The sequence below is a fragment of the Schistocerca nitens genome, chromosome 3, assembly GCF_023898315.1.
Source record: "Schistocerca nitens isolate TAMUIC-IGC-003100 chromosome 3, iqSchNite1.1, whole genome shotgun sequence".
NCBI lineage: Eukaryota > Metazoa > Arthropoda > Insecta > Orthoptera > Acrididae > Schistocerca > Schistocerca nitens.
Window position 1 is genome coordinate 757,085,624 of NC_064616.1, and position 24,133 is coordinate 757,109,756.

The 24,133-nt window shown below is 41.2% G+C and overlaps 2 protein-coding genes across 4 annotated transcripts in view; one reads left to right on the forward strand and one right to left on the reverse strand.

The window, feature by feature from the left end:
• LOC126248753 (uncharacterized) overlaps window positions 1-1,010 on the reverse strand; it is a 241,503-nt gene extending 240,493 nt beyond the window's left edge. For both annotated transcript variants that reach the window (XM_049950096.1, XM_049950095.1), the window contains exon 1: window positions 826-1,010. In XM_049950096.1, coding sequence (XP_049806053.1) covers window positions 826-909 — 84 coding nt within the window. In that variant the 5' untranslated portion in view covers window positions 910-1,010. The remainder of the gene's footprint in view (window positions 1-825) is intronic.
• A 781-nt stretch (window positions 1,011-1,791) lies between these two features.
• LOC126248755 (PTB domain-containing engulfment adapter protein 1-like) overlaps window positions 1,792-24,133 on the forward strand; it is a 147,828-nt gene continuing 125,486 nt past the window's right edge. Inside the window, exon 1 of one of the 2 annotated variants that reach the window (XM_049950098.1) lies at window positions 1,792-1,919. Coding sequence is in view for 1 of the 2 variants with exons in the window: in XM_049950097.1 (XP_049806054.1) it covers window position 12,398 (1 nt within the window). In the remaining variant the exon portion in view is untranslated. Of the gene's footprint in view, window positions 1,920-12,256; window positions 12,399-24,133 lie in introns of those variants that run through there. The other variant, XM_049950097.1, reaches the window with a different exon arrangement.

Sequence of the window (24,133 nt, forward strand, 5' to 3'; positions counted from 1 at the left end):
AGCATGATAGAAACAGTGTAGTATCAGTGCAACCTAGAAGAAATTGTGAAGTATCTTCACAGCCTGGACAAATCAGAATGAAATTCCTTGTCATTAGGTTGCACAATTCTGAAACAGTACAAAACTGATTTTTCACCACTGTGTTTTTAAGACTGTAGTTGCCGGCAGACGTCTAAAACCTAATAACTTACTGCCTAGATAGTGGAACACACGAAATAACATCTTTAACAAATGAGTCATTGAACAGTTTGTACAGGGCAGGAGATACCACAAAGTGAAAGATGAATACTGTCACCTGCATCTCGCGGAAAAACACGTACCATAACAGAATAAATTCAAACTATAAAAGTATGAATGTACTTAAAATTATGTTTTAGTAAACATTTCACTTACAATTACGTTATTTACTTCGGATTTTCATTGATTGGCCCCTCAAAACAGATCTATTTCATGGAGTCAATCTATCTATGCTGTAACAGATACAACAGTAACAACAACAGCTGTTCATTGCGTTCGTTGTAAATGTTGAATATTTCCATATTTCCTTACTGCTTTATTTGCGAGTAAAAACAAGTTGTTTTTTCACAGATTTCTTTTACTGCAATGGTGTTCTCGATCAAATTACTCTATGAAAACGCCAAACAATTTTCTATGACTATATACCGGTGTTATGAAGAAAGATGCAACAGATAAACGAAGAGGAAGTGTTCTGAAGTACTATCCGAGTCTGTGTTATTTATCATTTTCATCCGTGTGCGTCCTAGATTCAAGATAATGCCAAATGTCAAAAGCATATTGCGGCATAATATCGTCAAGCTACTTCACCTGTACACGGGGATCCACTTCATCTGCACATTTATCGCCTTCTTTGTTGTTGGAAGAACTGTCACTTTGGCCTTTGCATGCCATGTTGATATGTTTACTAAAAGCCTACATCTATCTTTTTCGTTTACGCATCGTCTGCAGTGACTGCACCAACATATTGTCCAATAAAACCACGGCTCTGCGATATACGCTACACTGGTGTACTGTACCCAAAGATGTTACATTCTACTGCTTTCTGCTTGTATGGCACATAAATTTGTTGTGGTTTCTTTAAATGCAGTAAAACTAAGCTCCGAAAGTGAAGAATGAATCGTTTATTGGTCTGGGTAAATGATAAAAGACATAAACAAACGTTTTTCGAACAACTGGAATAATTTCGTACTGTCAAGCAAACAATTCTAATTTTTTTACAAAGAAATCTTAGCTCAGTTCTTATATTTAGATAACTGTCTGATCCACCCGCAGCAACTGCTTGTACAGATTGCTGTCGTTACTATATAGTTCTTGTGTATTACGGCATTATTACGATCGAAATGCGATTAAAAAAAACAAATCAAAGGAAACAAAAACAGTCTTGTCAGCAGCTAAAAAGACTGTATTCAGATATTTACGCCGTTTGGCCTAGAACGACACAGGTTCTCTTTCCAACTCTGTAGAAAGCTATTACCCTTATTACTATTGAAAATATGGTATTGTGGTCTAGAGTCCCAGACACTTGAATGTTCGTAATGGTCAGACGTAATAAAATCCGCGTATTAATCGTGAAGGCGCAACCATTCTGTTGTGGATATTATGCCTAGTGTACAAACTACATTCCAATTTCTGAAACGTTGCGCTTTTTGCATATTGTATTTGTTGTGTCAACTTCGCACTAGCATTTTCTGCGCTGAATCCTTCGACGGCTGAATCACAAACAAAGTCTGTGCCGCGCTGACAGTTAGGATTCTAAAAGTAACCGTCAGATGGCAGCACTAAGGAAAAGTGACTTAAAAGTCTTGTGCGAGGCTTCTAGCGGTTGGTCTGCTGTGTGCTGTCAGTCAGAGGAAGAGTTGACAGGTGGTTGCTGGGAACTTGGAAACAGTTCAGAGTTTGTGGTACGTTTTTCTGTTATCTTTTAGATGTGTATTATGTATAGTTATGAGAGTTTCATGCATGACAGTTTGTTACATCAACTTTTATTGAAATAGCTAATGGGCTTAAGCAATAAGTGCGGTGACCGCGTTTTTATTTTCAAGGTATGCAGAATGGGCGAGTACCTCGCTTTGTTTCTGAGTTGCTAGCCAAATGCCTGAACAGTGTGTGTCCTAGATTCTAAAACGGCCAAGGTAGCTACGTAACTGTGACACCTATGGTCTTGTGAAGTGAAACATAACTTAAAATCACTTTTGTTTTGTTATACGTACCGTCCTATGCTCAAGCCTCACTCTACAGACTGGGTAGTAAAGTGTGTGTGTGTGTGTGTGTGTGTGTGTGTGTGTGTGTGTGTGTGTCTTTTCTTTTTGAAAAGATACTTTCGATGTAAACTTCTTAATCGATATTACTATCAGTACAGTTTTCGAAGCCTGTTGTTAAATTTGTACATTAACTACTCAAAATGATAAAATTGTTTTGAGATGGAAAACTTATTTTTTATACTATATTAATACATGGATATCGGTCTCTGTTTAAATATGCGTCACGTACTTTCTAGAACTATTTTTACACGTTTCGTGACCCATGGTTTTTCTTGCCAATTGCCTAGGTAATGACAGGTACTGTGTTATAAAACAGGTGTTATTTCTTGAGTGGAGGGGGAAAGCGATGTTTATGCGGAAGATAAAAATAAACTGTGCTAGAACTACATATACTAAAGAAACGACGCGTAAACATTCATGTGACAATTTCTTGAAGATCTTAACAATCCGAAGAGTGTCATCAAGAGGGTGAACCTAATTATGCAGAAAATGTTCATTTTGATTTCCTCGAAAGTTATACGCAAAGAATTGGCATATTTGGGAACAATGTGTAATCTTCTGTGTAGTAATTCTTTCCTGCATAGAGCAACAAAATATTCACTAGTCTTTCTTCTAAGCATTAGTTTATGACATCCACTATCAATTTGACAGATGCTCGGTAATTTACATTTAAAACTAGTAAGGTGAAGTAAACGTTGCCCTACAAAACTACCTCTTTGTGTGAAAATAGCCGTATGAAGTCAAAATTGTAGACAACAATCATCAAAGGATAAGCAGGTTTTCGCTAGGGAAGTAGATTTGGTGATTGAAGTGGCGAAGAAATTGATAGGCAACAATTATATACAGCAAGGTAGTTAGTAGCTGCAGGGGGGCAGTACGTACAAACGAGACTTGCATAGGGCGTAGAAGGCTAGAGCAAACCAGTCCTCAGAGCGACGAAGACGACGACGAGGAGACACTGTTCCGCACTGAAGAAGTGTTGGACTTCTTAAATATAGACCAATTTGTAAACATATCAGCCAATGGGAGGTGGTTAAGAGCTAACTACTAAGTCTTCCGTATTTGACTAAATGAAACCTGACAACCCTCTAGAGAAATAAGTGTTCTATAGCTTCAAAGCTGTGGTTTAGTGTTCGTACAAAAACCTCAGTTAAACCTGGTTAAAAGTGACTCGTTAGAGCCAACGAACAACGCACCCATTGAACACAATCATAGACAAGGCTTAAAGTTGTCAAATTGTTAACTTAAATGTGGAGTAAAATCTGTAATACTCGCTATTTCAGTGAAAACTGTAGTAGAGATTTTCTAAATATGAATCCTCTTCTAAAGAGATCTCACAGGGAGACATAAAATTTACATTATGCTGTTGCTCTGGAGGGAAATAAGCAAATATTCCAGGGATTAGTTTTGTGAAAATCTTCCGAAGGTAGTTTTATATGCTCTTCGGACTTCAAAACACACACAAATTATCCCTCGAACTCTCGGGAAGACAGCTTCGGTTTTTTGGTTTTTTAGCGTAGTGCAGTGACACCGGGAAGCGTTTTACTCGGTGAAATCTTTGTTAAATTCATATTAAAACTAGTATTGTCAATAAGCACAACTGGTTACCTTAAGAACACTTGTTCAATCCAATTACGTTGTCAGGGGAGCCACCCGGCTTCAGTCCGCTGATGGGCAATGCTGCAAGAAATGCTATTCTCTAGCGCATTTGGCAAACATCGAGAATTTACATTACTGTGTTGCCAGTTTAGCATTCATAAAACGTTGTAAAGTTTATTACTCTCTTAAAACTTGAATGTTGTTCGAAATAGACGTTAAGCTTCACCGCATTTGCTTTACTTTCTCGCAAGCCTCCCCAAACTACTTGGATCCGTAGTTCACTTTTACATTAGTGAAGAGTAGCTGGTGTAAGTAGATGTCTAATTAGATTGTTCCGCTATTAGGAAACTCATTAGGCAGGCCTTAGTGTGTTGCCTCTGACTAAAACGCGTCAGAGTAGTTATGTACATGTACATAGCAAATATGAATGACAGTTCTTTCAAATGCCAGAAATCTGCATCTCGATCAAAATTCCAGATTACCGGAAATCTTGATTTCGCTTAAATCGTAGCTTAATTTGGACGGCTTGTTCAGCGAAAGCTTTCGGTATTCGTATCGTCACACATCAGAAAATGAATGCTTTCTGTATTCATAGGAAAACGGTGATAACTGAAACAGATTTTTTTTAGCAGCGGTAAGTGGTAAGAGCAGTTCGTTGTGGGTAATATGTGCATGCAGTCTTCAATTAAGGGGCCACGGCGGAAAAGTTCTGGATTGCAGGTAGTGTGCATCAGTCTCCTTTGGACCCAAATTTTTTGGTACTAGATTACCTGGAATTACCTGGAACTATTTACGGCCACCTCTTGGTAACTACAGACGCGGAAGTTAAAAGGAAGAGCGACCAACTTTTAAGACAGGAAGAAAATGGGAATAACAAACATCCCGCTGTCGTAACTTGCATTCTGGGAAGAAACTACGGGGAAATTCAGATGTAATTAAACCTGGATGCTGACAGCAGCGCGAAGGCGGGGAAAATTTTTATTAAAACCGAAAGAAAAAGAAATTGTACTGTAATAATTACGTGGGTACTCGGTTCCTGCTATATAGGTCATTAGAAAACGACAGTTTAACTGTAGAGTTATGAAACTAGTAAGACGGCGACGTGTAGATTTTGCATGGGAAATAGCTGTTGAAGAGGGCGAAATCCTTCGTATTTTACGAAGCGGTGACTGCCAATTCACCCCCCCCCCCCCTCCGCCTAAATTTAAAATATCTGGTAGTCAAGCACTAAATGTTTATAAAAACTACTACAGCTTTAAAGTACGTTTATTACGTCAGTGTCGATTTTGTTCTGGTTCACATCTTCAGATGAAATCGAAAGTTAGTCATCGCCACTGTCAGTGGCAGAAATGTAAGAAATATTTACGAAGACTGTCTGTGAACTTCCGGTGTCACCTGAAGGATTTAATTGCGTACGAAACTGGTTGTGACATAATAAACATACATGAAATGCACTGGGGTTGGTTCTTACTAACGTTCGTATTAGTCAGCTGTGACTCAAAAAATTAAGTTGTATTAAACCGCAGAGCGGCGTTCATCCAGTTGTAATGAGACGAAGTAAATTGCGCCGAAAACGTATGGACTCATGTATCTGAACGTCATGTAGCGGAAAACAGTCGAAAATATTTAGCGTGTCTACATGTTCGCGGCTGCACCGGAACAAAGATTCCACAAACTACAAAAATTTTTTTCTCTAAGAACGCCATGAGAAAAAACGCCTGTTGCGTGGAACATGCTAGTGGATGTAGCTGTAGACTGTTTTGGCGTTAACTAGGGGGTCTTAAATTTCCAAGTATGAAATGAACTTTGTAAGAATTGAACATTAGCTGTTCAAATTTCCCGACAACGCTTAACTTAAGCACTGAAAACTCCAGTAGTTAACGTGCTGTGCAGCTGTATTACCTGAAAGGGCTTGTCGCTGACATAAGCCAGATGACGGTACTTAAGAGACAGACTTCTAAATTTATGCCTAAGGCTAAGCTCTGGTCAGAACTCACTCGAAAACGCTCACAAGTGTTCAGTGTAGGAATAGAACTTTAACGAGTAAAAGTTTGATACAGTATTAACCAAAGCGGCTGCACCTAAATGCAGTTCGTGCAAGAAAGTTAGCTGCTCGCCCCTGAACCCTGCCGTTTGAAGCCATAGGGCAGTCGGCTAACGGACTAGCGGTGAATGTTGGGGCCACACGTTCAGCCGTTCCGCCGCCCTGCCGGATCTTACTCTTAATACGCCAGGTTCTCCGAAAAGATCAGCTAGCCCGTATGTTAGGACTGTCGCAAATGCGAGGATGTCTTCCGGCGCTTCAGACAGCAAGGAACTGGTTAAATAAACCAAACATCTACGCATCTTAAGTATAAAGCTGTCTGGCCAGTGTAGCATTGCTCTTGCTTAAAAAGTTGTCCCCATTATTGTACATTGCTAGTTTAGAACACTTAAGAGGTAAATCTTAGTGTAAGTATTGCGGAAAAAAAACTACTCCCGATGAGTGTTGCCTTCAATTGTGCACACAATCGACAGAAGCGACATTGAGTGTGAGAAAGTAAGAGCTTCATTGTCCCGCTAAAAGACTGGCAGATAATTTTGTCTGCTAGAAAAGAAACTTCACGCATGTCAGCAATATAGAATAATGAGTCTCAGCAATTGGAAAAAATAATGTATAGCTGAACATACTTAGACCACTCGACAAAAAATATCAAAACTGCTAGCTTTATTAAGAATACATGAAAATTCTACCAGCGTATAATGAACAGTTCCGCATTGTCTCAGGCAGATGGCACCAACTGTGAAATGTGAACAGTAATGTAATCATTAAAATATGTCAAATAAAACCCGAGCGACGTGCACGCGGTGGTTAGCACACGTCGGTACGAGAGGGCGGAATTTCAAATTCCCGTCCGGGCAGCCAGATCAGTTTTCCGTGATTTATCGACCAAGGCAAATGCCGGGATAGTTCTTTTCAAAAAAGCGCGGCTGGCTTCCTTCTCCATCATTCAGTAATTGAGCTTGTGCTCAGGCTCTGACATCGTCGTTGTCGACGGGCGTTACTCTGAGCTTCCTCCTTTCCAAAATAAAGTACTAAATTCTGACTAATGGCAGTTGGTAAGTTAGTTTGTAGCCCAGTGAAGCACGCTTCCCGAAGAGGAGAAAAGTGACGACAGTGCTTCTGTCGTGGAGCTCTTCCAAATGGTGGCTGCGTACGGTAAGGCTAATGTGCAGCTTGGTTTCGTATGTTCTGTTCCATGCTGCGTCAACTGGCGTTGATATTGACACTGCTACTGTTCAGGTCACCGGAAAACCAGTTAAATGTTCCCGGTATTAGAGGGTGCTAAAGGCGTCACATATTGTACAGACGATCAGAAGTAGTCGCTTAAACAGCCAAGTAACAAAATATGAACAGAAATGTAGTCTAACATTATCGTGTAATAAAAATCGACAACACACTACCAGTATGAATTAAAAAATCTGTTTCCACATGGAAAAACCGTAATCAAGGAAGTTTCTGTGTGCGTCGACAAAACATAGGAACTAAGACACTTCATATTGAGGGACGTACGTAAAATGATTGAAATGCTCTTTTTGCCACCAGACATGGAGACCGTTGGAAACGGTCTCAAATTTTGAGTTTAATTCGTGTTACAAATGATAGAAAAGCCATCTAGTTTAAACCCTTGCGCATTGTCACGCCCACTTTTCTGAAAGACCCTCCTTGTTTCGGAGGTTTTATTTCCTGTCATCAGTGAAGACATCTGTAGAGTATAGAAGGCTAAGAGCCCATTAAGGATCCTATAAATTAGTAAAGAAATACACGTGGTGGAACACACAACCAGAACGAAAGCTGTAACGTCGTTTAGGAAAGACGCCCAAAGACTAAATTTTGCGCGACTGTTATTGGTATCATAGTATGCTTGTCTGGTTCCAAATCACGAGAGGAACCGGGGCCCATACGAGACAGGGATTTGACGCAGGTTGCTTCGCTGAAGCATATTGAAGAGTAATTGTATGCGTATTGCTAGTTCTGAAACGTCAGTGAAGGCTTTTGCCAAAAGGACACGACAGAAGGATCAGACTAAAGGAGTTACATGGTCACGGCCAACATTAAGGTACCTGTATTTGGTATAAATGCTGCGTTTCCCACAACTTTTTCCAGTGGTAAGGAATATTTTCCGTTGGAATTATTGCAGGTTAAAAGCTGAAATTTGCCACTCAGCACCCATGATTTCCTGCGGTAGAGTTTTTCAAAGTGCAATACTGAAAATTTTTCGTTCTATCTAAATAAAAATGGCTATGTATCGTAGACAATTTAAAAATTGAGTTTTCTTACACTGTTAATACAAGAACTGCAGACGTATCTAGTTACTAAGGACAACCTACTACATTTTGAAAATGATAGTGACGTTTGAGAAAATATTACACATATTACAATGTGTTCCAAAAGTATCTAGAAAGGTCCTGATAAAAATATTTGACAACACTGAAGAAATAATCCAGATTATACCCAGTAACGTGCTAAATTTGCAAAATTTTGTTCACTTACCGAACAGTAAACGTTAAATTAGCTTTTATGTACCAGTGTTTTTCCTCATACGACCCCCTTGAACAGTACAGGCCATCGTTAATCCCCATGTTAAACGCAAGAGAAATTCCTATGGAGGTTTTCGATAAATATGATCTTAAAGTGTTAAAACGAGACATTTTAATTTCGGAAGTCTACATAATTTGTGAGAGTTAAGGACAAGCACTAATTTCGTTCACCAAATTAGAAGCGTTTTTCCATAGTTCATACCTAAAGTCAAAAGGTGCAAGACTTCCAACCTTAGGGAAACATAACCAGGAATATGAGCGATTTTGTATCGCTTAGCTCGAGATTTAGTGTTTACTCACTAGAAGCGTTGAAGTACGAAAGGGGGGAAACAAAGGACCCCGAATGTGAAGGGAATAATATAGTGTGACCGAACTCCGATAAAATAAGTTGCTCAGGTATATTTGTTAGTGTTCGGGCTAAGCGATCAGTCGTCACAGGTGGCTCGTTAGAGCAAGTGAATTTCGTTTGATTTCTTTCCCTACCTCCCTCCTTTCTCGTACCTGTATTGCACTGAAAAATCTAAACAGTGCAAATGTCGGCTGTGTGCGTTGTCTTGTTTGGTTTCAAACTTGTTCCAGTCACTTGCAGTACTTGCTTTCTGACCAGGGCAGTGCCCACTTTTCGCCCTCAAACTCGCATTTTTTCTTCACAATTGTTTTTCCAACACTTATACGTAAAGTGAGATAGCGGTGTGGACAGGCTTACTGATGGAAGTTGACAGATAGCAGTCTCGCGTATCTGCTCGCTGAATGCAGTGGGAGAGCGGCCCAGCGATGCTATGTTATGCCGAACTGTTTCCGCAGCTACGGAAATCACATCATACTACTGTAGCGTCTGTGCTGTAGGTTTTGGTGACTGCATATTACAGGCTTTTTCATTGTAGTGAAGGTACTCAGAGAAACAGGTAACGGGGTAATAAATCGTTAAATTCTACCCTGTAGCGAGCCACTAGAGGCGGCCACTGGTCACGATAATCAAAATCACAAAACACACCAAAAGACCACATTTGTCAGTGGAGCCAGGTTGACAACGAATAAAATTCCGAAGTCGGAGTAAGATCGGTCTTAATAAAAAAGCTAATTTTGAAGTGCCTTCGGAACCAAAACAGAGCAAAACATAAAGTTACATGATTAGCGAAGATTTGAGAGTAGAAAGTGTCCTGAAGCCAGGGAGGTTAAAAATTAAATAATAAAATAACGCTGTTGTCGGGTAGTCCGTAAAGATACGGAATGCAGATGGCTTCGGCTCCAGTTGAACTTCGGTAATGTCATTGGGTGACTGGAGACCGCAGGAACTCCATGGAGAAACCTGTATCTGCACACTGGTGGATGCTTCAAAGGTACAGTATTTCAGTAGTAAGAAAGCGACCTATCTTCTAAAAGCGTAGACAAACTTACTACTAGTGTACAAGGAATGGAAAAGGAAATAGTAAAACCGTCAAATTTTCTAAAATACATTATTCATAAATCCAGACACCTCAAGAGAACTGCTTAAAGCCTTTGGCTGACTGTCGTAGTTCCACTGTCAGCACGATTGAAACTGTGATTGACGTGATGCTTACTTGCGTGTAACACCCCTTTAGTTTTTTAGACTTCTTCACCTGCGTAAACTGTCATTAATACTATTAAGCAGAGTTTTCTGAAATTGTCAGCGAACGAAATGAGGAAACAGCTACTGCAATATAATGTTTGTGCCATAATGAAATTTTCACTCCGCAGCGGAGTGTACGTAGATACGAAAGTTCCGGGCAGATTAAACTAAAACTGTGCTGGACTGAGACGAACTCGGGGCCTTTCACTTTAGCGGTGAAGTGCTCTACCGACAGAGGTATCAAAGCACGACTCGCGTCCGGTATTTACAAGTTGGGTAGCACAGTCGGTAGAACACTTGTCCGCGAAAGGCAAAGGTCCCGAGTTCGAGTCTCCGTTCACCCCAGTTTTAATACAGGGTGTTACAAAAAGGTACGGCCAAACTTTAAGGAAACATTCCTCACACACAAAGAAAGAAAATATGTTATGTGGACATGTGTCCGGAAACGCTTACTTTCCATGTTAGAGCTCATTTTATTACTTCTCTTCAAATCACATTAATCATGGAATGGAAACACACAGCAACAGAACGTACCAGCGTGACTTCAGACACATTGTTACAGGAAATGTTCGAAACGTCCTCCGTTAGCGAGGAAACATGCATCCACCTTCCGTCGCATAGGATCCCTGATGCGCTGATGCAGCCCTGGAGAATGGCGTATTGTATCACATCCGTCCACAATACGAGCACGAAGAGTCTCTACATTTGGTACCGGGGTTGCGTAGACAAGAGCTTTCAAATGCCCCCATAAATGAAAGTTACGAGGGTTGAGGTCAGGAGAGCGTGGAGACCATGGAATTGGTCCGCCTCTACCAATCCATCGGTCACCGAATCTGTTGTTGAGAAGCGTACGAATACTTCGACTGAAATGTGCAGGAGCCCCATCGTGCATGAACCACATCTTGTCGTACTTGTAAAGGCAAATGTTGTAGCAGCACAGGTAGAGTATCCCGTATGAAATCATGATAACGTGCTCCATTGAGCGTAGGTGGAAGAACATGGGGCCCAATCAAGACATCACCAACAATGCCTGCCCAATCGTTCACAGAAAATGTGTTGATGACGTGATTGCACAATTGCGTGCGGATTCTCGTCAGCCCAAACATGTTGATCGTGAAAATTTACAATTTGATCACGTTGGAATGAAGCCTCATCCGTAAAGAGAACATTTGCACTGAAATGAGTATTGACACATCGTTGGATGAACCATTCGCAGAAGTGTACCCGTGGAGGCCAATCAGCTGCTGATAATGCCTGCACACGCTGTACATGGTACGGAAACAACTGGTTCTCCCGTAGCACTCTCCATACAGTGACGTGGTCAACGTTACCTTGTACAGCAGCAACTTCTCTGACGCTGACTTTAGGGTTATCGTCAACTGCACGAAGAATTGCCTCGTCCATTGCAGGTGTCCTCGTAGTTCTAAGTATTCCCCAGTCGCGAGTCATAGGCTGGAATGTTTAGTGCTCCCTAAGACGCCAATCGATTGCTTCAAACGTCTTCCATGTCGGGACACCTTCGTTCTAGAAATTTGTCTCGATACAAACGTACCGCGCCACGGCTATTGCCCCGTGCTAATCCATGGGCATCTGCCAACTCCGCATTTGTAAACATTGCACTGACTGCAAAACGACGTTCGCGATGAACACTAACCTGTTGATGCTACGTACTGATGTGCTTGATGCTAGTACTGTAGAGCAATGAGTCGCATGTCAGCACAAGCACCGAAGTCAACATTACCTTCCTTCATTTGGGCCAACTGGCGGTGAATCGAGGAAGTACAGTACATACTGACGAAACTAAAATGAGCTCTTACATGGAAATTAAGCGTTTCCGGACACATGTTATGTGGACATCTTTTATTTGTGTGTGAGGAATGTTTCCAGAAAGTTTGGCCGTACCTTTTTGTAACACCCTGTAGACTAGGAAGTCGAATCGTGTTTGTGGTACGATTGTTAAAATGTTTGCGGGTATGGGAATTGACGAAATTGGTCGCAGTTCGTATGTCCTGAAGGAGCGCCTTGTGGGACCTTACCACTTAAAAGACCAGCGCTAGTGATTCGCTGGGTCTGTTGTAACACAGCGGAACGCAAGAGATGCAGGGGTCACATTGAGGGGTCCTTTTAATGCTGGGATCCCGGACGGACGCAATCACAGCAAGGTCTCTGGCCGACCCGACACTTCAGTGGACTCAAGTGGTGCTCTATTAAGTGGGGGGTGACGTTCAGGAAGCCGCTCCCCGCCTAGCTGTCCAGTTCGCAGCAAGACTCCAGCTAGCGCAGACTCGTCAACAACGAGAACTGGGGACCTGTTTGCACACAGGCCTCTTCCAGCAACTGTTATTATAGTAAGTGTATGGATTTTTAAAATTTGCATGATCCAGTCTAAAAACCGGCTATCAAGCCACTGGAAGCTGAAATGCTAGTAGTCTTCAGCAGGAGTAGGGTTCGGATTTTCGGCCATAATCTTGTTTTTCTTGTTTTCAGGGTCTCCTAAACGGCTTCACGTGGAGGCCAATTCCTAATGAAATTAACCTGATATCTGCTACCATTGTTTCAAATAAAAGTACGCCGACTTCATTATCAAAGCCTTTTAGATATGATTAATAGGCGCGAAGCCATAAAATCTTGTTACAGACTTAGGCAGTAGAGTGCCAGGCTACATACCAATGGATCTGAGGGTCAGCCTTTGCGGGTCTAGCCGTCACTTTTCACCTCTAAGATTGTTAATGTGGAAATCTTGTCCCATGACCGGAAACGCGCATCAATTTGTAGTCGTTCCCACAACTGTCTGAAGTCAGTGCCTAATAAAGCATTGTGGTGTTCAAACAAGTTTCGGACAGTAAACTTGGAAGCTGAAGCTCATTCCAGGCATCGTGGAGATTAGACTCGAAGCACATTCTCCCCCTACGCTGATATTCTACCTACATTCTCTCCATTTGGGAGAAAGGAATTGGTTCGGACTACGATAAATGTTAAGCTTGCGAATGTCAGCATTTGCTAGTAGTGAAACGGAAGTTGAAAAATGTTAATACCTCAGTTTGCCTAACGAAAAAATCATTTATAGAAGTTCGTCCCGCAAGACAAAACTGAATCCACAAAACAGTCTTACTGTGGGGAAAATGCAGCTGACAGTTAGCAAGAACTTAACGCGCAATATCTAGTGGGTTTTGTGTTTAGACGAGATTAGGAAAGAAATAAAGCGTTGACACTGAGCTGTCGACTGGAATGCGTGCTCTGTTATCTAACACACCCACTCTATGAAATCATCGCGTTTCATGCGATACCGCAGTTTAAATTACGTGTCGGCTCTGATTTCAGTCGTAGGCGTATTTCACACGAGCGACGATTCATTAATGCTGTTACTCATAAAACTGACTGTACAGAATGAATAAAAACTTGTTTTAGCCTCTGCAAGCAATGAGAGCACTCTTCCGCTTCCCAACAATTAATTGGTAACCCTGAAGTGCGTGAAAGGTTGGCAACAAGACCGAAAGACAGGAAACGTAAATTTCGACTGACTATTTTCTTGAATTATTCCATTGTGGCCACGAATATTAGACTCCTTACCGCCTGTAACTGATAAATATTAAAGTTTCACACCAGTGCACATTTTTCACAATGACAGTGTAGTCATTCTGGTCCGTTGTACGTGATGCATAGAAAGCACACGATTTAGTCTGCAACTTCATCGTGCAGATTTTGTAAACTGCTCAGGCATAGCTCATACCTAGGGTGACAGATCTGCTGTTATTTTAAACTCGTGATGCTGTCGTGTAGAGATCAGTGATGTTGGGTGAATAGTTTTACTCACACTAATCTTCAGTCAGAAGTAATGGTAAGGGGCATGCTCATTTACCACACCAAAGCAACGCGGAGTGACCATATTTGTCATCGCAGATATTTGGTGACCATACAGCAGACGAATCATTTTATAATTTCGTGAGATTGAAGTTGTGCAGTAGTGAGAAAATGAAATTGCAGGTGTCAAAGAGTTTTTAACTCTTCCATGGTTAAAATTTATTTTCAGTTTATTTAAAAAAGGTCGGAAAGGCTTTACTTCGGTCTAAACAGTACTTCCACTATAAAAAAATTTAAAGCTGACCGATTTTGAAAATCGGTGAAGGGGGGACATCTCCTACGGATCTGACTAAATCAGTGTTTTCAAGTGAACTTAAAACTGTCAGAGTAAATCTTAATTTTATAATTACTTTGTCAGAATGACAATTACAGTAATAAGTGAAACAAATTTGTACCAAAACGTTATCCTTCTCACAGTGAAAAACATGAAATTCCGCACACGAGTTGTAAACATTAAAAGGTGGCTTTGAATTACCACACACCAATGTATTCTACGTTGTTTCCTGGCGTCTGTCTTGCTACGTAAAAATTATATAAAAACCACCAAAATTGAGGGGTGTGGCAATGTTTCAAAGCAATATCGGTAATTTATAAGTTAATTCATATATCCAAGGTATGGACATAATTTTATCTGATTTCCAGTAAACAGACGCACTTCGCCGCCTGCGTGTGCGCGCGCGCGCACAGTCACCTTTTGTATGTCTATCCAGTGGCCCATAGTATTTTTCTCAAAGTTCCGAAAACACCTCGCTATATGCTAGACAGAAGAGATGTAGACGTTCTAACGCTCAAAACTGCGTATTACTTTCGTGGAACATACGTATCTCATCAACCACGAAATAATCAGTGTAGTACGTGGGTATTGCAAGATTCTGCCTTCAAAAATCTGTCAATTCACATCACATTGTGCGAATACAAAACTTTTTAAATAAGTCATCTGATGAGACAAATGTTGAAACGGAATGTAAAATTAGAAAACTTGTTCAGACATTCATACATACAGAAGCAAATCTACCGATAACTCGTTAGATCACACACTGACACGCGTTGTGAAAACTAGAATGTTCTGCTATATGATTTCCATGTTCAAAATAGACTGCAATGCACTGAGACTTAGTTTACTAAAATTCAGTGCGTAACATTTTCCTATAGGTCGTAAACACTGTAGAAACTAAAATTTATATTTTTACTGTTGTCTACGTGATCTTCTGGAGATATTTAACAATTGTTTGTTTATAATTTTCATTCATTGTTCACTCTCAGTTAAATATTTTTAATGCACATGTTCCGATCACTCTGGATCAACTTAAGATTAAAGTATCTGATTCAGCAGCCCGTCTTGTCTACTCTGAAACACGTATCAGAATAATCCGCAGTGGTTCTGAGTTGACAAATGGGTTGCTGAATCAGATACTTGGATCTGAAGATAAAGAGTGATAGAAAAATGTAATCTAATTAAATTGCAGCTGAAACGGATCAACAAAAATAACTACCGTAAATTTGCATTTTCTCCCTCGCACCGAAATATTACTTAAACTGTTGTTGTGGTCTTCAGTCCAGAGACTGGTTTGATGCAGCTCTCCATGCTACTCCCTCCAGTGCAAGCTTAATCTCCTAGTAACTACTGCAACCTACATCCTTCTGAATCTGCTTAGTGTATTTATCTCTTGGTCTCCCTCTACGATTTTTACCCTCCCTGCTGCCCTCCGGTACTAAATTGGTGATCCCATGATAGATTATATAATGGTAAGAGAAATTTAGGAACCAGGTTTTACATTTTAAGAAATTGCCAGTGGCAGATGTGGACTCTGACCACAATCTATCAGTTACGAACTGTAGATAAAAACTAAAGAAACTGCAAAAAGGTGGGAATGTAAGGAGATGAGACCTGGATAAACAGACAACCAGAGGTTGTAGAGTTTCAGGGAGAGCATTAGGGAACGATTGACAAGAAGGGAAAAGAAATACAGTAGATAAAGAATGGGTAGCTTTGAGGGATGAAATAGTGAACGCAGCAGAGGATCAAGTAGGTAAAAAGACGAGGGCTAGTGCAAATCCTTGGGTAACAGATTAAATATTGAATTTAATTGATGAAAGGAGAAAATATAAAAATGCAGTAAATGAAGTAGGCAAAAAGGAATACAAAATTGTCAAATAAGATAGACAGGAAACTCAAAATGGCTAAGCAGGTATGGCTAGAGGGCAAATCTAAGGATGTAGAGGCATATCACTATCGGTCAGATATTGCCTACAGGAAAATTAGCCCCTCGGAGAAGAGAACCACTTGTATGAATATCAAGAGCTCAGATGGAAACCCAGTTTTAAGTAAAGAAGGGAAAGCAGAAAGGAGTATATAGAGGGTCTATACATGGGCGATATACTTTAGGACAATATTATGGAAATGAAAGAGGATGTAGATGAAGATGAAATGGGAGATACGATACTGCGTGAAGAGTTTGACAGAGCACTGAAAGACATGAGTTGAAACAAGGCCTCAGGAGTAGACAACATTCCATTAAAACTACTGACGGCCCTGGGAGAGCCAGCCCTGACAAAACTCTACCATCTGGTGAGCAAGACGTATGAGACAGGCGAAATACCCTCAGACTTCAAGAAGAATGTAATTCCAATCTCAAAGAAAGCAGGTGTTGACAGATGTGAAAATTACCGAACAATCAGTTTAAGTCACAGCTGCAAAATACTAACGCGAGTTATTTACAGACCAATGGAAAAACTGGTAGAAGCGGACCTCGGGGAAGATCAGTTTGGATTCAGTAGGAATTTTGGAATACGCGAGGCAATAATGACACTACTTATCTTAGAAAATAGATCAAGGAGAGACAAAGCTACGTTTCTAGCATTTGTAGACTTAGAGAAAGCTTTTGACAATGTTGACTGGAATACTCTTTCAAATTCTAAAGGTGACAGGGGTAAAATACAGGCAGCAAATGCTATTTAAAATTTGTACAGAAACTAGATGGCAGTTATGAGTCGAGGGACATGAAAGGGAAGCAGTGGTTGCGAAGGGAGTGAGACAGGATTATAGTCCATCCCGATGTTACTCAATCTGTATATTGAGCAAGCAGTAAAGGAATCAAAAGGAAAAATTGAGTAGGAATTAAAATCCACAGAGAAGAAATAAAAACTTTGAGGTTAGCCAATGACATTGTAATTCTGTCACAGCACAGGACCTGGAAGAGCAGCAGAACGGAATGGACCGTGGTCCTGCAGAAAACCTTAAACTGAGCCACTAATTTGCCGTAGTTTCAGATAAAAAACTGGAATTATGCCGATTGTTTTCCCTGCATTTAACATGAAATCAGTGACATTTGTAGTAGTTGCTACAAACGTCTATTTACGAATGTACGGACATAGTGACTGGTAAATGTGTCTGTTAAACGGCTAGCAATGTCAGTGTTGATTTACTTGAAATGTATCAGACTATGCTAGCTGTCGAACAGACTGAAGTAAAAGAACTAATCAGTGGAGAGCAAATCTACAGAAACCTGCCAGTGAACCCACGCTAATCTTGAACTTCAAAATTTTTCCGTCAAATAATACTTCCAGCATAACTCCGGCGCTGGCAGAATTTTTGTTTGTATATTAGCATTTCAGGTCATATATATCGCTATATAAGTGAATGTGATGAAAGTCGTAGGTGACGGAGGATTGAAAAAGTTATTGAGACAACAAACGTGGTGTCTTGAAGAGCGCAGTGGGGATTCCAAAGGCTTGGCGCGCAGCCATGTGACGCGTGCGTCTGAAATCCGTATGTGGTCAGCGAAGCGAGCCATCAGCTGTGCCCCAGGCGTTGCCACACCCGCCATTCGCCTAACGGGTCGTCGTCGCATTCCGTTCCGGAGCGCCGGACGTACGCGGCGCCTTTCCCAAAACTTCCTTCCTTAAAAAGGAACTGCCGCTTCAAACTGGTTTCAAATGAAACTTTTTTAGGCCTTAGATAGGCTGGATAGAAATGGAAACCGTGAAATTGTTTCTGTAGCGACAGGGTAGAGAATAAAGGAAGCTCATGCATGCTCAGTATGGCAGGCAACGCTGGAAACGGTTACCGTACAGAAAGCGAGGTAGTTACTCTCAAATATTTCTAGTCTTTCGCACAAGGAATAGAAGAAACCGTTGCAATAGTGTGTACTATATCTCAAATTTGCAGCCTTTCATTCTGCTAAATCGCTCGCAAAACCCTTCATATCTACCGTGCGGTCTGCCAACTGAACTCCTGATGTAGTTTGCGGGCTGTAAAAGGGTGTCCACTAAAACAAGCTTCTAATAAAACTACATTTACCTAGTCAAGACATTTTGAGTTGCAGGAAAATTACCTGCAAATGCCATGCTATGTTGAAACGTTAGTGTAATGACAAATTGCACCCATTATCTTCCAAATAGGAATTGCTGTGGGTACATATTAAGTTATGAATGTAAGTGCAGTGCGAAGCGCGTTAAATTTTCTCTTTAATGTGGGTAAAACGTCTTTCCCGTGGCAAAGACTTTTTCCTCTGCACTCGGAAAGATAGTGCAGTGCAAGAAACTACTCGCTTCCTAGTTTTTTTTTTTGGGGGGGGGGGGGGAGGGCGGTGACGGCGGTGGTTAAAATTATGTATAAAAACCTTCCTCGGTGCACCCACGACACTCGTGCATTGTATCCTGCCTCTGGTGGTAAAGTTGAGACACATACATCACATACGCTTAAGTGTTCTGAGCTGTAAGTAGTTAGCACAAGAATTGCTTCATTATTCGAATCAATAAGAAACTACTTTCTTTCCAGCTCAAGCATGTGATCTAAGAGCCTCTTCCACTGGACGCTGCTCTAAACTTCTGTCAGAAGTTTCAGGTCTGAATTCACCTTTGGCACACATTGGGTTCGCAAAGTACCGTATTTCAAAATTTAAATTGTAAAAAAAAAGTTCCAGCTCTCTTCATACTTGAGCTTTCTCCAAAGCGGTTTCACGGAGAAGACCGCTCTGCAGTCCCTTCTCTAAATCCTCGCACGAACGAAAAAATGGTTGACATCGAAATAAGTTTCAAAGGAATAGAAAAGCAACTGAAATCACTCAAGAGGATCTGACGGGATACCAGTTCGATTCTACAGAGAGTAAGCGAAAGAAGTTGCCCCTCTTCTAACAGCCGTGTACTGCAAGTTTCTAGAGGAACGGAAGGTTCCAAACTATTGGAAAATAGCACAGGTAGTTTGTTTTCAAGAGGGGTCGTAGAGCAGATGCGCAAAACTATAGGCCTACATCAGACATCGATCTGTTGTAGAATTTTAGAACATGTATTTTGCTCATGTATCAGGTCACTTCTGGAAACCCAGAATCTACTCTGTAGGAATCAACATGGATTCCGGAAACAGCGATCGTGAGACCCAACTCGCTTTATTTGTTCATGAGACCCAGAAAATATTGGATACAGGCTCCCAGGTAGATGCCATTTTCCTTAACTTCCGGAAGGCGTTAGATACAGTTCCGCACTGTCGCCTGATAAACAAAGAGCCTACGGAATATCAGGCCAGCTGTGTGGCTGGATTGAAGAGTTTTTAGCAAACAGCATGTTGTTCTCAATGGAGAGACGTCTACATACGTTAAAGTAACCTCTGGCGTGCTACAGGGGAGTGTAATGGGACCACTGCTTTTCACAGTATATATAAATGACCTAGTAGATAGTGTCGGAAGTTCCATGCTGCTATTCGCGGATGATGCTGTAGTATAGAGTGGCAACAGACCCTTAACATAGGCATATGTAATGTATTGCGAATACATAGAAAGAAGTATCCTTTATGGTAAGATTATACGATAGCGGAACACACTGCTAGCGGTTACTTCTGTAAAATATCTGGGAATATGCGAACGGAACGATTTGAAGTGGAATGATCATAAAATTGTTGGTAAGGCGGGTGCCAGGTTGAGATTCATTGGGAGAGTCCTTAGAAAATGTAGTCCATCAACAAAGGAGGTGGCTTACAAAACATTTGTTCGGCCTATACTTGAGTATTGCTCATCAGTGTGGGATCCGTACCAGGTCGGATTGACAGAGGAGATAGAAAAGATCCAAAGAAGAGCGGCGCGTTTCGTCACAGGGTTATTTGGTAAGCGAGATAGCGTTACGGAGATGTTTAGCAAACTCAAATGGCAGACCCTGCAAGAGGCGGTCTGCATCGCGGTGTAGCTTGGTGTCGAGGTTTCGAGAGGGTGCGTTTCTGGATGAGGTAGCGAATATATTGCTTCCCCCTACTTATACCTCCCGAGGAGATCACGAATGTAAAATTAGAGAGATTCGAGCGCGAGCGGAGGCTTTCCGGCACTTTCTTCCCGCGAACCATACGCGGCTGGAACATGAAGGGGAGGTAAGGACAGTGGCACGTAAAGTGCCCTCCGCCACTCACCGTTGGGTGGCTTGCGGAGTATAAATGTAGATGTAGATCACAAACTTCAACACTACGTATGAGGGGACAGGCCTGTTGAACCTTCTTTCGACAAAGTGAGAGCATATCTTGTGGAGTATCACTTAATGAAGTCTGAGAGTGGTATGAAATCCTAGGTGTGGGCAATGGAAGTATTCATCTGAAGCTAAAACATATCGGTTAAGTTTCGTTAGTATCTAGTCAGCGTCTGATGGAGGTACAACTTAGTGCTGAGCAGTCTCTAGGCAGGAATTATTCTGAAACGTCCACAACATATCACGCAGAAGGCCATTTTGTTACAGTGGTACAGGAAAACAGTAGCATCTCTTAAATTAAATTACTGCAACGTCTTTGGACATTAGTAAAAAGAGAAAAACGTGTCTTGAGTTGCAACAGCGGTTTTTACGACCAGCTTCGATCCTGGACTGAGTATTAGTGACAAAATGAAATGATGGTACGGCGTTTGTGGATAAGAGACTTTATCTAGGGTTGTTCAGCCACTCAGTGCGGTTGGAGACAACTTTCATCGTATGTAAGAAAGGAATGTTGAACAAAGTCTGGCAGCAGTCGGAATTGGAACCGTTTAATCGTGATATCATCCCGTAGCTGTGAACTAGCTCTCGCTCTACGTAGCGCGCGCCCACACACTGCTGGATTTTAAGCATCTTACTGACAGTACAGTTAGACTATGTCAGGGAAGCCCCGCGGGATGAGCCGAGCGGTCTTCGGCGCTGCAGTCAAGGACTGTGCGGCTGGTCCCGACTGAGGTTTGAGTCCTCCATCGGGTATGGGTGTGTGTTTGTCCTTAGGATAATTTAGGTTAAGCAGTGTGTAAACTTAGGGACTGATGACCTTAGCAGTGAAGTCCCGTAAGATTTCACACATTCGAACATTTTGAGTCGGGAAAAGTGGTTTAAATTTTCGATCGCATTTACTAAAAGCTATTAAACTCAGAAGTTTCTACACAACTTGTTCCCAAATGTTTCAGATATCAACGGTTTGATGTCCATTAAAGACTCAACGGGGAAATGCTTCATGTTGGTGAAATCCGTATTGTTGTTGTTGTTGTTGTTGTATTCAGTCCTGAGACTGGTTTGCTGCAGCTCTCCATACTACTCTATCCTGTGCAAGCTTCATCTCCCAGTACCTACTGCAACCTACATCCTTCTGAATCTGCTTAGTGTATTCATCTCTTGGTCTCCCTCTACGATTTTTACCCTCCACGCTGCCCTCCAATGCTAAATTTGTGATCCCTTGATGCCTCAAAACATGTCCTACCAACCGATCCCTTCTTCTAGTCAAGTTGTGCCACAAACTTCTCTTCTCCCCAATCCTATTCAATACCTCCTCATAGTTACGTGATCTACCCACCTTATCTTCAGCATTCTTCTGTAGCACCACATTTCGAAAGCTTCTATTCTCTTCTTGTCCAAACTGGTTATCGTCCATGTTTCACTTCCATACATGGCTACACTCCATACAAATACTTTCAGAAACGACTTCCTGACACTTAAATCTATACTCGATGTTAACAAATTTCTCTTCTTCAGAAACTCTTTCCTTGCCATTGCCAGTCTACATTTTATATCCTCTCTACTTCGACCATCATCAGTTATTTTACTCCCCAAATAGCAAAACTCCTTTACTGCTTTAAGTGTCTCATTTACCAATGTAATTTCCTCAGCATCACCCGACTTAATTCGACTACATTCCATTATCCTCGTTTTGCTTTTGTTGATGTTCATCTTATATCCTCCTTTCAAGACACTGTCCATTCCGTTCAACCGCTCTTCCAAGTCCTTTGCTGTCTCTGACAGAATTACAATGTCATCGGCGAACCTCAAAGTTTTTACTTCTCCATGAATTTTAATACCTACTCCGAATTTTTCTTTTGTTTCTTTTACTGCTTGCTCAATATACAGATTCAATAACATTGGGGAGAGGTTACAACCCTGTCTCACTCCTTTCCCAACCACTGCTTCCCTTTCATGTCCCTCGACTCTTAGAACTGCCATCTGGTTTCTGTACAAATTGTAAATGGCCTTTCGCTCCCTGTATTTTACCCCTGCCACCTTCAGAATTTGAAAGAGTGTGTTCCAGTTAACGTTGTCAAAAGCTTTCTCCAAGTCTACAAATGCTAGAAACGTAGGTTTGCCTTTTCTTAATCTTTCTTCTAAGATAAGTCGTAAGGTTAGTATTGCCTCACGTGTTCCAACATTTCTACGGAATCCAAACTGATCTTCCCCGAGGTCCGCTTCTACCAGTTTTTCCATTCGTCTGTAAAGAATTCGCGTTATTTTGCAGCTGTGACTTATTAAACTGATAGTTCGGTAATTTTCACATCTGTCAACACCTGCTTTCTTTGGTATTGGAATTATTATATTCTTCTTGAAGTCTGTGGGTATTTCGCCTGTCTCATACATCTTGCTCACCAGATGGTAGAGTTCTGTCATGACTGGCTCTCCCAAGGCCATCAGTAGTTCTAATGGAATGTTGTCTACTCCTGGGGCCTTGTTTCGACTCAGGTCTTTCAGTGCTCTGTCAAACTCTTCACGCAGTATCTTATCTCCCATTTCATCTTCATCTACATCCTCTTCCATTTCCATAAAATTGTCCTCAAGTACATCGCCCTTGTATAAACCCTCTATATACTCCTTCCACCTTTCTGCCTTCCCTTCTTTGCTTAGAACTGGGTTGCCATCTGAGCTCTTCATATTCATACAAGTCGTTCTCTTATCTCCAAAGGTCTCTTTAATTTTCCTGTAGGCAGTATCTATCTTACCCCTAGTGAGACAAGCCTCTACATCCTTACATTTGTCGTCTAGCCATCCCTGCTTAGCCGTTTTGCACTTTCTGTCGATCTCATTTTTGAGACGTTTGTATTCCCTTTTGCCTGCTTCATTTACTGCATTTTTATATTTTCTCCTTTCATCAATTAAATTCAATATTTCTTCTGTTACCCAAGGATTTCTATTAGCCCTCGTCTTTTTTACCTACTTGATCCTCTGCTACCTTTACTATTTCGTCTCTCAAAGCTAACCATTCTTCTTCTACTGTATTTCTTTCCCCCATTCCTGTCAATTGTTCCCTTATGCTCTCCCTGAAACACTCTACAACCTCTGGTTCTTTCAGTTTATCCATGTCCCATCTCCTTACATTCCCACCTTTTTGCAGTTTCTTCAGTTTCAATCTGCAGTTCATAACCAATAGATTGTGGTCAGAATCCACATCTGCCGCTGGAAATGTCTTACAATTTAAAACCTGGTTCCTAAATCTCTGTCTTACCATTATATAATCCATCCGTATTACGACAAGTATTCTTCTGTAAGAAATGCACAAGCTAAACGTTGTAAACAACCAAAACATAAATCCCAGTGGCAAATATAATGGCTGAAAGTATTGGAGACGGCCGTCAGGATGTTAAATATTTAAGCTTCTCCATGCGGTTTATTACAGTCTTGGCTGTATATATAGTTCAGTGGAGTACCTGTATTGTAGCTGAAAGCATTTTCGAATCTGTTGCGGGTTTTTCATGCGATGCGACTAAAAGTTCAGTTTGATGAATTAGGCTGTTAGCGTGTATGTGCTGAAGTACAGAACTGAGTCATTGAGTCTTCACTGTTAGTTGCTCTCTCCCTAGTTCTTGACCAGTTAAACTGTTAGCCTTCGATTAGAAGTATCGAACAGCAGCGGCAAGTCTTAAGTCGAAGATACTTTAAGCAGTAGCATACAACAGAAGTCACTTCTGCTAACACTTCAGAATATACTGGAGTAGCAGTGGAGACAGTACTGATCGTAGGACGAGTCTGG